At 34.3% G+C, this 14,235-nt stretch overlaps 2 protein-coding genes across 2 annotated transcripts; both read left to right on the forward strand.

The window, feature by feature from the left end:
• The first annotated feature begins 6,273 nt into the window (after positions 1-6,273).
• On the forward strand, positions 6,274-7,044 carry LOC142162231 (secreted RxLR effector protein 161-like). Its single transcript, XM_075218557.1, has one exon. The coding sequence runs from the start codon at positions 6,274-6,276 to the stop codon at positions 7,042-7,044; it is 771 nt and encodes a 256-aa protein (XP_075074658.1).
• A 4,160-nt stretch (positions 7,045-11,204) lies between these two features.
• Positions 11,205-13,796, forward strand: LOC107799564 (putative receptor-like protein kinase At1g11050). Its single transcript, XM_016622689.2, has one exon. It carries the CDS (start codon positions 11,341-11,343, stop codon positions 13,279-13,281), a length of 1,941 nt encoding a protein of 646 aa, XP_016478175.2. The 5' UTR covers positions 11,205-11,340; the 3' UTR covers positions 13,282-13,796.
• The last annotated feature ends 439 nt before the right edge of the window (positions 13,797-14,235 follow it).

A 14,235-nucleotide genomic window follows, 5' to 3' on the forward strand; every position in this document is an offset into this window, starting at 1 on the left:
GGGGTTGTTCTCAAAGTCGTCCCGGGTTGGATTAAGATTTTAGGGACAAGGGATGTTAGATTTGATCATTTACAAGGACAATAATTAAACATTATGTATTCATATTCAAGCATCATCTTTCCCCTGTTCCCGGATTGTCCTTCCGACAATATTTTTAGGTTTTTATAGTTTAAAGGGAAAAGAGTCAAATATATCCCTCTATTTTGGTATGTTGTTCACATCTATTCTCCGTTATACTATCAGGATATATATGCCCTTACCGTTAGCTAAACTTTTTATAACTCCATCTGACGCACCAAATTAAAAAATACATGTTTTTTTTAAAACTCATTAATAACCCGTTAAACCCCTTTCATTTACTGCACTTCTTCCTCACATATTAGTCATCTACTTCGTAGTTACTTGTTGAACTCAAGGTGTGAAAGGCATATAAATACTGAAAATCATATATTCATTTATATATGAGTCCCGATTCTTTTAATATCCTTATTATATGTTTATTATATTCTATCTTTTTCAAATTTTTTTTCTTTTAGCTTCTCTCTTTATTTTTTTTCCATCATGTCGAACTGTACTGAGTATTCATCATGATTTTTTTTTTCACCATGACTTGAATGGTTATAGCATCTTATTAGGTTAATATTTCTGAAGTCCTAAGGTAGCTATCAAAGTCTTCCTCCAACAGTGAGCCTTTGTTGATGAGTATTCATGCATCATGATTTTTTTATATTTTGCTTTAAGCATTTGGCAACAAGTAATTATCGCCAAATCATTCCTTAAGAACCAAAGTTAAATTTCAAGGTATGGGATGAGATTTGTTGGAATTTGGACTTACATTAATTGGTTATAGCCTGAAAGGATAGTGACGTGGCCCAAGTGGTGGATAAATAAAAGGCATAATATTAAATATTGTATGTGTGGATAAGTGAGGCCCAATAACTATTGGTCTGTGATGGGTATGCGCTCTTTATAAATAGAGGCCAACCCCCCTTTCCCTAGCTATTAGAAACCCCTAGCGTATTTTGCCTCCTGAATACGTGGTAACGGTAGATGTCCCATCAGTCAAGTTCTCCGGGCCGTGAGAGTGCGTAGCTAGTGGATCGTGGAAGTTGGTCTCAGGCTTAATCGTTGTTTGTTGTCGCTGCTGAATCCATGAAGTTTAACGGTACGCTTCTTGAACCTATTTCAAGATTATGTTTATGTTTGTGTTTTAATCTCTGCTATGGTTGAATATTATTTATCTTACAGTTGGTATCAGAGCCACCATAGTTAGAGATTAAAGTCGTTAATTAATCTTGAATATATTGATGAACGCTGTTATTTTTCCTGAATTTGACGTTGCGAAATCAATATCGAAACTCGATTGTAAAAGGAAACCTTCTTACTGGTTTCGAGTTTACGGCAATGGATCGGACTGTTTTGTTCCTCAAATAAATTAAAATTGGCCCAGAAAGTAACAAAGAATATTACTTTAGCCTTGATTTAACTATGCACGACGGCGACGACATCGATTGGGTTTTCATTAAAGCACTGCTTTAACTTAGTGCTTTTAAGTATGAAGTTATATTTGTCTTTTACTACATTCTTATTTATTATTATTATTTAATTCATGGCCCACAACACTAAAGAATTACTCATTGGTTAAATTTCTATGTTATGGTGAAGTTATTGCCATGATAGAACGTAGTTAAAATGCTTGGCCAGAATTGTCCTAAGCATTTACCTGACATACGGATTTGTGCCCTTCATATATTTATCAAGTTCTTATAATTTATTAAATATCTCGGGTGTATTTGATTATTACAACTGGTCGTCTTTGATTGTTAGTACAGTGTAAACTTTTATAATAAAATTATTGCTGGAAAATTTTGTTGATCTTTAAATAGAGAGTAGAATAAATAAATACTCAAAAGGTTTAATTATATGGGTGTTATCTTATCACATGTATTAATGTGTAACCAAAAAAAATTGTGATTAATACATAGTGTCACCAAAGTGGTCTATTTATTTGGATTCACTGAAAAGTTCTTAATATTATATACATGTGAGATCATTTAATATATGGATTGAGAGTTATGATTAATAGATAATCTCCACCAAAGTGGTCTATTTATTTGAGTCATTGAAATATTCTCAATGTACCATGTCTAAATTATCCTTTACAAGTGTACATTAGTGTTGGAGGTTTACCTTTTGATACTAGTGATGCCAAATTAATTAATGAGAATAGGTACTATATTTTCCACCTAAAGGAGGAACATAATATCTTGAATTCTCATGTGTATAAATAAAGATAATTTGTTATAAGAGGAGGTTTTGTGTCTCTTACCTAAAGGAAGGACACAATGTGCCTTGTACTCTTGAATAATATGGGGAAGAGGTTTTGTATCTCTTGCCTAAAGGTAAGGATGCAATGAATGCCTTGGACTTCTTTTGTTTAAAAAAAAAAGGGGAGACAGTTGCATCTTCTACCCAAAAGAGGGGTGTAATGGATGTCTTTGACTCTTTTGATTTAAGATATTCCTGCCCATAATTCTATCTAATTTTTGTGTTGTTTGATTATACAGTTGTTAACAACATGACTACTCAATTGAATTCCATTGAAACTCTAACTAGTAGCAACTTTAAGAAGTGAAAACAGGATGTTGAAATAGTGTCAGGTCTGATGGACCTGGACTTTGCATTGACTGAACAAAAACCTGCTGAACCTGCAACTACTAGCACTGCTGATGAAAAGGCAAAGTATGAGAAATGGATGAAGGCTAACAAATTGAGCCTTATGATCATGAAGTGATCCATTTCTGATCACATAAAGGGTGCAATTAAGGATAATGGAAATGCAAAAATTTCCTGAGTGCCATTGGACAGAAATTCCTAGAATCTGATAAAGTTGAGATAGGTAGCATCATTGATTCCCTGTCAACCATAAGTATGACTTTGTAAGTAGTGTCCGTGATCATATTATGAAATTGGTTAACATTGCTACCAAACTGAATAATTTAGGTGTAACCATTACCGATGATTTTTTTGTTCACCAATCCCTAAGGTCCCTTCCTGATCAATTTAACTAGCTTAAGACAACCTATAATGCACAAAAGGATAAGTGGAGTGTTGATGAGCTTATTACTGTTTGTGTGGTAGAGGAAGGGAGGATCCAAAAGGAAAAAGTTAAGGGTGTAGTGAATTTTGTTAGTTCGTCTAGATCAGCTGATCATCCCTCTTATAAAAGAAAAGATGGACCCAAATTTCACGAAAAGAAACATGGTCATTCTCACCATCCAGGTGGTAATAGTGGTCATACTAACAAACCTAGTGTTAACCAAGACCAGTCTCATAATTCTCTTGGTCCTCAAGTTGTAATTAAGAAAGAAATCAAGTGCTGGGATTGCAAACAAGTAGGTCATAAGAAAGATAGTTGTCCTCTGAAAAAGAAATCAGGTAATCTTTTGGCTTTTGTCTGCTTTGAAACTAGTCTTGTTCATGTTCCTTTAAATTCCTGGTGGTTGGATAGTGGTGCAACTGTTCATGTAACCAGTGACTTGTAGGACCTAGTAAGCTGACGGAAGCCAAAAGAGGATGAAGCCAGTGTTGTTTTGGTTAATGGACTCAAAGCAAAAGTAGAGTTTATAGAGATATCTATTTTACCTTTTAAGAATAATTCTAGTATTCGTTTAGAAAATACTGTTTTTGTACCGTCTATGAGACGGAAATTAGTTTCGGTTTCCCTTTTGGACAAAGCTGGTTATCATTTCAACAAAATAATGGTATTATTAAATTTTCGTATGATTCACATGTTGTTGCTGATGCTTTTTAAGTGATGGTCTATATCGCTTGAATATATTGAATGAAACTTTTTCTGCAATGCATGTTGAAAATATTGCCCACAAAAGGTCTGCTATGAGTAAAACGTCTTACCTATTATGTCATAGGCGTCTTGGTCATATTTCTAACGAAATATTGGACGATTGATAAAGGAAAATATTTTACCTGTTCTTGATCCAAAAGATTTTGAAACTTGTGTGGATTGTGTTAAGGGTAAAATGACCAAAGTTAAGAGAAAAGGTTCCACTGGGAGCTCTGAACTCTTAGAAATAATTCATACTGATATTAGTGGACCTTATGTACCTACTTTGACCAATCATAAGTATTTTATTACTTTTATTGATAACTTTTCAATGTATTGTTATATATATCTTTTAAAAGAAAAATCTGAAGCACTTGATAAGTTTAAAATTTACAAGACTGAAGTTGAAAAACAGCTTGGGAAGTCCATTAAGATAGTGAAGTCTAACCATAGTGGTGAGTACTATGAAAAATATGATGAGTCTGGTCAATGTATGAGGCCTTTTGCTTTATTTTGGTGAGTACTATGGAATATATTGAATCAAAATTTTTCTGCAATGCATGTTAAAAATTATTGCCCACAAAAGGTCTGCTATGAGTAAAACGTCTTATCTATTATGGCATAGGTGCCTTGGTCATATTTCTAAATAAAGAATTGAACGATTGATAAAGGAAAATATTTTACCTGTTCTTGATCTAAAAGATTTTGAAACTTGTGTGGATTGCGTCAAGGGTAAAATGACAAAGGTTAAGAGAAAAGGTTCCACTAGGAGCTCTGAACTCTTAGAAATAATTCATACTGATATTAGTGGATCTTATATACCTACTTTGACCAATCATAATTATTTTATTACTTTTATTGATAACTTTTCAAGGTACTATTATATATATCTTTTAAAAGAAAAATCTGAAGCACTTGATAAGTTTAAAATTTACAAGACTGAAGTTGAAAAACAGCTTGGGAAGTCCATTAAGATAGTGAGATATGACCGTGGTGGTGAGTACTATGGAAAATATGATGAGTCTGGTCAATATATGAGGCCTTTTGCTTTATTTTTGCAAGAATGTGGGACAGTAGCACAATATATCATGCCAAGTACTCCTGAGCAGAATGGTGTGGCTGAAAGACGAAATCGTACTCTCATGGAAATGGTGAGAAGTATAATGTCAAGGACTAGCCTACCTGAGTCTCTTTGGGGTGAAGCCTTAAAAACAGCTAGCTTAATCCTGAATAGAGTTCCTACAAAATCTGTCTTGAAAACTCCCTTTAAACTATGGACAACCCGAAAACCTAGCTTGAACCATTTTTACATTTGGGGATGTCCAGTTGAAGTTCGTATTTATTCACCCACAGAAAAGAAAACTGATCCTAAAACTACCAGTTATTTCTTTATAGACTATCCTGATCACTCTAAAGGTTTTAGGTTTTTTCTGTCCTGGGCGTGGCACTAGAATCGTTGAGCCTATTAATGCAAAATTTCTTGAGCATGATGTTTGTGATTGTGATTGTTCATGTGGTAAGGAAATTGTATTGAAAGAGAAGGAAGTCATTGTCCTTGTACCTGTTGTACATGAAAAGGTGGTAAACCAACCTATTCATGAAGGGGAGAATCAAGGGAACAACGACGCAGATCCCATAGTTCCTCAGCAAAACATACGCAATGAACCACTCTGCAGGTCACAAAGAGAAAGAAGGTCTGCCATCTCTGATGATTTTATCGTGTATGTGACTGAAAATCTTAGTGATACTGGAGAGTTGACTGATCCTATATCATATGCTCAAGCTATTTCCTCTCCATATGTTGATAAATGGCGCGAGGCAATGAAAGATGAAATGTGTTCTATGGAACATAATAGAGTGTGGGAGTTAGTTGAATTGCCTGTAGGTTTTAGTCCTATTGGTTGCAAATAGGTGTTTAAAACTAAAAGAGACTCCAAGGGAAACATAGATCGTTATAAAGCAAGGTTGGTTGTTAAGGGCTATACTCATAAAGAAGGCATTGATTATAAAGAAACTTCTCATGTTTCATCCAAAAATGTATTTAGAGTTGTAATGGCTCTTGTGGCTCATTTTGATTTAGAGTTGCACCAGATGGATGTTAAAACTACTTTCCTGAATGGGAGTCTTCTTGAAGAGGTTTACATGATTCAACCTGAAGGGTTTAAAGAAGCTGGTAAAGAACATCTAGTGTGCAAGCTTAACAAATCCATATATGGGCTTAAACAAGCCTCCAGGCAGTGGTACTTGAAATTTGATGAAATTATTACCAAATTTGGATTTATGAAAAATAAGCTTGATGAATGTGTTTATGTTAAAATAGCTAATGGTAGTTTCATTATTATGGTTCTCTATGTTGATGATATTCTACTTGCCACAAATGATTTGGGCTTGATGAATGAGACCAAACAATTTTTATCTAGGTCTTTGATATGAAAGATCTTGGTGAAGGCTCTTTTGTTCTTGGGATAGAAATTAAAAGAGACAGGTCACGTGGTTTATTGGGTTTATCACAGCGTTCCTACATTGAGAGTGTTCTTAAAACTTTCAATATGCAAGACTGTAAACCTGGTGTTGCACCTGTTGTAAAAGGGGATAAACTTAGTAAAGATCAATGTCCGAAAAATGAAGTTGAGATGAGAACCATGAAAGATGTGTCATATGCAAGTGTTGTTGGTTGTCTGATGTACATACAGGTTTGTACAAGGCCTGATATTGCATTTGCTATTAACATATTGGGAAGATTTTCTTCTAATCCTGGGTGGGCACATTGGGTGGCTGCAAAGAAAGTGATGAGATATCTACAACGCACCAAAGACTTCATGCTGGTATACAAAAAGGTTGATGATCTGGATCTTCTTGTACATTCAGATTCTGATTTTGCAGGTTGTCAAGACACTATGAAATCAACTTCTGAGTATATTTTTATGTTTGGTGGAGGTGCTATTTCTTGGAAAAGTGAAAAACAGAACATTACTCCTACATCTACAAGGGAAGCTGAGTTTATTGCTTGTTTTGAGACTGAATCACATGCTGTCTGGATGAAGAATTTTCCTACTAAATTGCAAATTATGGATTTTATATCTAAGCCGGTGACTATTTTTGTGACAACAGTGCAGTTGTGTTCTTCTCTAAGAATAACAAGAGAACAAGAGGCTCTAAGCATGTTAGCCTTAAGTTTCTTAAGGTCAGAGACATGGTAAAAGAAGGTGATACATGTATTGAGCATATTAGCATATAATCTATGTTGGCTGATCCTTTGACTAAAGGTCTTAGGCCTGTAGTGTTTAATGAACATGCTAAAAATATGAGTATTTTAGAGTCTTTTGATGTGCTTTAGTCAGTGGGAGTTACTTTGTAATTGCTGACTGAGATATTGCTTTTGATAAATTCTATTTTTATGCAAGCTTGTGTTATTTGATATCTGTTATGCTTATGACTAACATGATAATTTATTTATTTTTATTTCCAATTGGACATTACATAAACTCATGATATCTTTGAGTCTTGCGGCTTGTTGCCTTGATTATCCCGGGTAAGGCACAAGGGAATCCTCTTGAGGTGATATGATTTTGTGTCACTTGGAGGCTCCTGAGGTGATATGGTTATAATATCACTTGGAGGATTATTTCTTTCTAAGACGTGTGAATCTATTCACCTTGATTAGAAATATAAAATGCTTAGCACACATGTTTGATCCATGTTGATGAAAATTCTAGCATATGTGGTCCTAGATAGAATTCATACCTTAAAATAGTGCGATGCCTGCTACGATTCATTGTTAGTCTTTTCTATTGAGACTGAATGGATTGTTATATGGGTCATTCTATCCTTGGCTATGTAAGTAGTGTGACCACCGTATAGTCTAATTTTTTTTTTCAAAATGATTTTCTTAAAAACTCAAATATTTAAAATTGTTTTCTTATCCTCAATTAACGTTGGCGTCCAAGTGGGAGAATGTTGGAATTTGGACTTATATTAATTGGTTATAGCCTGAAAGGATACTGACGTGGCCCAAGTGGTGGATAAATAAAAGGCATAATATTAAATATTGTGCGTGTGAATAAGTGAGGCCCAATAATTATTGGCATGTGATGGGTAGACACTCTTTATAAATAGAGGCCAACCCCCCTTTCCCTAGCTATTAGAAAACCCTAGTGTATTCTGCCTCTTGAATACGTGGTAACGGTAGACGTCCCATCAGTCGAGTTCTCCGGACTGTGAGAGCGCGTAGCTAGTGGATTGTGGAAGTTGGTCTCAGGCTTAATCGTTGTTTGTTGTCGCTGCTGAATCCATGAAGTTTAACGGTACGCTTCTTGAACCTATTTCAAGATTATGTTTATGTTTGTGTTTTAATCTCTGCTATGGTTGAATATTATTTATCTTACAGTTGGTATCAGAGCCACCATAGTTAGAGATTAAAGTCGTTAATTAATCTTGAATATATTGATGAACGCTGTTATTTTTCCTGAATTTGACGAAAGAAGAAAATACACCAACAAGTTGGAAAGCAACTTAACAACTTAAGTACACTAACTTTATGTATTAACCAAACACAAGTATTATTAAAATATATATCAGTTGTTACCAGCATACAAACCAACTGTCAAGTGTGCATTACATTAGACAAAGGGATACCAAATTATAACCACACAAAAAAAAAATCGAAAGTGATAACATGATATCCTAATGCTACCATGAACAACTAATAACCAAAAATATAAGTTTTTACCATTCCTACTTCCACCACCACCATCCTAGGTTCAAAATTTTTAAATGATGGATTTAATAGGTTATGCGTTAATGAATTTTTCTAAAATGATTATTTTATTAATTTTGGGGCTTTCCGTTGGGTGGAGCGTATTTTTAAAAAGGTTAGTTAACGGTAAGGGTAGATATGGTCCAATATTATAAACGAGAGTAAATATGAACAATATACTAAAGTAGAGGGGTATATTTGGCCCTTTTTCCCTAGTTTAAATGACTGTCAGAAGGAGGTATTATTGATGCTAAAAGATGAAAATTACATTGGGGTGGAGGGGTGTCAATGGATAGTTTAAAACTGACTAAACCGACCGAATCGTACCGTACCGAACCGATTTTTAGGTTTCTTTTTATATAAATCTACAACTGTACCGATAATTAGGGTAAGTTTTTTATTTTATGAAAATAAACCGAAAAAATACCGAACCATACCGAATAAATTTACAGTGTGAAAAATATATTTACATGTTAAGTTTAAAAATAATAAAGTACTACATTTTGTTTTTTGGGCCTTGGAATCATGAAATAGTTACAAGCCAACAAGTCATTAAACTCAAAATCCTAATTTCCAAACCTATTATGCTACTTTTATTGAAACTAAATTATTTCCAGCATATTCACTAGCAAGACACAAAGTATTGTAGCGATTAGGAATATCAACCTACAATGTATTGAATATGTTTCCTTTCGTATGATTTAGATTTATCTTTTTGAAATGTTTAATCTTCTATAGACTTTATTCTTGAATCCCAACTTGGTTAATATCTTTCCACTCGTGTGATTTATATTTTCTTTGCATTTGCTTAGTTTCATTTAGGGTGCTGTAAAATATTTGATGGATCTATACTCTAACCATCTTTCATAGTTTCTTAATTTATCACTCTTTAAAATGTAAAAATATCTAGAGAGTTTTGCTAAGTCCTATAAAAGTATGTATTTTATTGCATTCTACTTCTACTTGTGACTTTTACATGACATTTAAAAAATTCGTCGAAAATTTATCGAACCGTACTGATATCGAAGAGAAACCAACATGATTGAGACGGTTTCGAAAAGTCTAATTTTAGTAATACATAATAGAATACCGAAAAATTAGTATAATACAAAATTTATAAAATAATCGGCCGAACCGAACTATCGACACCCGTAGGTGGCGATATCGGGTTTTGCTGCCATTACAAACAGAGAAGCACAGAATCAAGAATGGAAGTAACGCCAGTTGCCTTTGATTGAGTTAGAATTTAATGAGACTTCTGTTTTTCCTTAATAATGTTTATTTTTTATGTTATTACCCCAGTAACAACTCACGGTCGACTTAACCTATGAAGATTTTTAGATTTAATCAATGAATAGAATCTGATGAATGAGATTAAGACGAAATGATCCTATTTTATCTCATCATAGAGTTTTCCACTGGTCCATTCCATATTATTCACGATAGGGCAAAAAATATTTATCCTTTAGCTATATACACGGATATTGCAATGGTTCTTTTTATAATATTAGTATAGTTTAACTGATTTCAGCAGGTCAATTAAAAAATTTATTAGGTTAGCATTTGATATATATCATAAAAGTTTACCTGTACTAATTATGTAAATATTTTTTTTTAAGTGGTAAATTGGAGCTAAAACTCTTAGCTAATACTAGTAACCATTTATTTTGGCCCTTCTTATTGATGAGGTAAGAAAGGCAAAAGCATAAAAGTCAAGACGTCAAGACTGACCAGTAACCATGAATCAGTAGATTGAATAAAAAAAAACCACTGCGTTTCCTTGCAATTTCACTACTTCTCTCAAATCATAAGGTTTTAATTAAATTGTTTAACTAAATACTCCAATCTAACAGGAAAAAATAATCTGCATTGACAAATTAAACTTATTTAGTTCATATGTCATGCTTTCATAAGCAAATAATCATTTCAAATTTCAAAATTGTACTCCTTTTCGTTTAAAGAAAAGATAGAGAAAGAATCAAATTAGAAAAAAAATGATAGACTATTACCGATATGACTTTAATTACTGAAACACAATTAGATTCTATGATTAATGATTAGTTACAAATATTTTGTTTGACTTTCAAGAAAATAATAGCAACGAGAATATAACAAAATTCTTTTTCCAGCAACAGCTAAGAAGGGGAGCAAACATCTTTTTCCCTTTTATTTTAGAGATGACATCTAGCCAATAACTAGAAAATCTTTTAGGAGTAATAAGTTTTGATGTTTCAAGGAAATCACCTAAATATTTCTTTATTATCAAATTTACATTATCCTAAATTTTCATCTAAGTAGCTTCTTAAGGCACGTTACTCTCTCTGGTCTATAATAAATGACCAATTTACTTTTGGCACGTCCATTAATAAAATATTAAATTCAATACAAATTTTTTTAGTATGATTAAATTACCCTTAATTAAATATTTAATGTGAGTAGTAAGAAAACTTTTTAGCAATATGTACATAAAGGTAATTTTGTAAAACAAATTGAATTTTTTTTTGATTATATAAATTGACACTTATTTTGGACCAAAACAAAAAAGCAAATTGATTTGTGGAGTAATAATAGAGATGCAGCCTATGACTTGGCCTATATATGGAATAGTAAAAAGAACCTAACATTTTGACTCTAGGCACACACCCTCTTACCCAACAAGAAGACAAACTACACAGATCACATCAATCATTACAAAAACTCTTTAAAATGGTTTCTTGAATCAAAAGTTAGCACTAAAAAGATGAAGGGTGATTTGTGGATTGTGTATTTGTTGTTCTTTCTCTTTTCTTGGTTAGTTTCAATGTCCTCAGCTCAAAAAAGCACTAATCTTCCTGCAACTTGTCCCTTAGATTTTGGCTATGTTTTAAGAGTTCCATGGTCCAGTTCTAAATGCAAAGTTCTGAATTCAACTCCTCAGATTTCCAATGGTTCTGATATTCCTACATCAAGCAAAGGCCAGTGTTGTCAAAACCTTTTGTCCCTATTTGGTGTTGCTATGGCTCAACACCTTAAAGAAACTTCCCTTTTCCATCTGCCCAATTTAGAAACTTCTGTTTCTTGCATCCAAGATTTCCAATCAAAGCTCAATTCTCTGTCTTTGCCTTCAAATCTTTCCTCTTTCTGCTTTGACCCTTTTCAGTTTGTCATCACACCAAATATTTGTGCTTCAATTCAGACAACTCAAGATTGGACTAAAAAACTGGGGCCTTCAACTGTTTTAGATTCTGGTTGTAGGTCTGATCTTGAGGATTTTACTGCCTGTGATGGATGTGTAGCTGCTGGCCTTAGAGTTCAGCAACAGTTGATTGCAATTGATGGTAATAAATCTCATTCCACTGATTGTTTTTACTTCACAGTTTTGTATGCTGCTGGTATTGTCAATGAGTTTGGTCCTGAAAGTAGTGGTGCCATATCATGTATTTTTAGTATTGATTTGAATGAAAGTTCATCAAGTAAGAGACATTTAGCTTTAATCTTTGGGTTGGCTGGAGCTGGTATTGCAATATTATGCATGTCTATTATGTTGGGTTTGTATTACTGGTGGAACAAAAGGTGGAGGAAAAATGATGATGTGGAAATGGAAGATACAGTGTCTAGGCGAAGAATGAGGCCTAAAACTGCTGTTTGGTTCAAAATTCAGGAGCTTGAGAAGGCAACAGATAATTTTACCCAAAAGAATTTTATAGGGAGAGGTGGATTTGGAGTAGTCTATAAAGGAACATTAGCAGATGGTACTGTTGTTGCTGTCAAAAAGGTTATAGAATCTGATTTTCAAGAAAAAGATGAGTTTTGCAATGAGGTTGAGATCATAAGTAACTTGAAGCATCGTAATCTTGTGCCGCTTAGAGGGTGTTGTGTGACTGATGAGAATCGGATTGAAAGTGGGGAGAGTGAAAGATACCTGGTTTATGACTACATGCCCAATGGAAATCTTGATGGTCACTTGTTTCATGTAAATCAAGATGGAAAGATGAAGCAACCGTTGACTTGGCCTCAGAGAAAAAACATAATTTTGGATGTGGCAAAAGGATTAGCTTATCTGCATTATGGGGTAAAGCCAGCAATTTATCACAGGGACATTAAAGCAACGAATATACTGTTAGATGCTGATATGAGAGCAAGAGTGGCTGATTTTGGGTTGGTTAAGCAAAGTAGAGAAGGACAGTCTCATCTTACCACCCGTGTAGCAGGAACGCACGGTTACTTAGCTCCTGAATATGCTCTCTACGGGCAATTGACTGAGAAGAGCGATGTTTATAGCTTTGGAGTTGTTATTTTGGAAATAATGTGTGGAAGAAAGGTCCTTGATTTCACTTCAGGGTCGCCTCGTGCTTTTCTGATCACAGATTGGGCTTGGTCGAAGGTAAAAGCTGGAAAGATAAATGAAGTTTTGGATGCTGTCCTAGTAAAGAATGATGAGGATTCAGGAAATGCAAATCCAAGGTCTATAATGGTAAGATTTCTTCTTGTTGGAATATTGTGCGCTCACGTGATGGTGGCGTTGAGGCCAACTATATTGGATGCACTGAAAATGTTGGAAGGAGATACTGAGGTTCCTGAAATTCCAGATAGGCCAGCACCTCTTGGACATCCTTCATTTTATAATGCTGATGGTAACACATTTAGCATATCACCGGCCTTGAGTTGCTTGCGACTGGCTGCTGGAGACATGCTAAGGTGAAAATATGAGGTTGGGAGAAAGCTAATTGCATTTCTGCTTGAGTTGATTCTTGTAACTGAGTGCCTTGGGAAACTTTTTGATCAAGAATATTAGCTCAGATACTTGTGCTTCGGATTTCCAGTCAAAGGGGACATATTTAGAAGTCTTGAGTGTAGAATGAAAACCAAAAACAGCATCTACTTGTACTCCGGCTAAACAAAATAGATTGCCAATTCAATGGAAACCAAAAGTAATTGAAAAATAGAGTATTACATCTTGGCAGATGTAAGAGTTTCTTCTTTCTTTGATTCATTCCAACAGCCTAGAGCTCTGACAATCTTCTAGGCAAAAATCAGATTTTCCATTGGTTTCCTTTTCTTTAGAGGTATATCAGACTTTGTAAATACAGTAGTAGCTGATATTCCTCTGTAATATAGCTAGCTTGCTTCATTCAAGGCCATGGTGCTTTGTGATGTAGGTGTTGCACTCTGTACATTCATATATTTACATGTTTATGTTCAAAGTTCTTGAGACAATATTCCCTACTGTATTGTTTCTGCCAAGGAGACAGTGTATATCGCCAATTACGCTATGCTAATATCCTGGTTTTCTCTGATTTAATGAGATTTTTGTACAAGTTTTAATAGTTTAAATGCTGGATCTAGTGTCTCTGAGCCGATGGTCTCCCGGAAACAGCCTCTCTGTCCCTCCGGGGTAAGGGTAAGGTCTGCGTACACTCTACCCTCCCAAAACCTCACTAGTAGGATTCTACTGTGTTGTTGTTGTTGTTAATAGTTTAAATGCTAATAATGGTGTAGAATTCAACATTTTACAAGTACTTATTTCTGCTATTGTTGTTTCATCGACATTGAACAAGAAATACTTATTTTTTTATTTTCTTTTTTGAGAAAAGTTGATGCTATACTTGTTTGGTCACAAGAATTTGTTAAATGCGCCATAGCTTGAACCTTCCTT

The sequence above is a fragment of the Nicotiana tabacum genome, chromosome 7, assembly GCF_000715075.1.
Source record: "Nicotiana tabacum cultivar K326 chromosome 7, ASM71507v2, whole genome shotgun sequence".
Lineage (NCBI taxonomy): Eukaryota > Viridiplantae > Streptophyta > Magnoliopsida > Solanales > Solanaceae > Nicotiana > Nicotiana tabacum.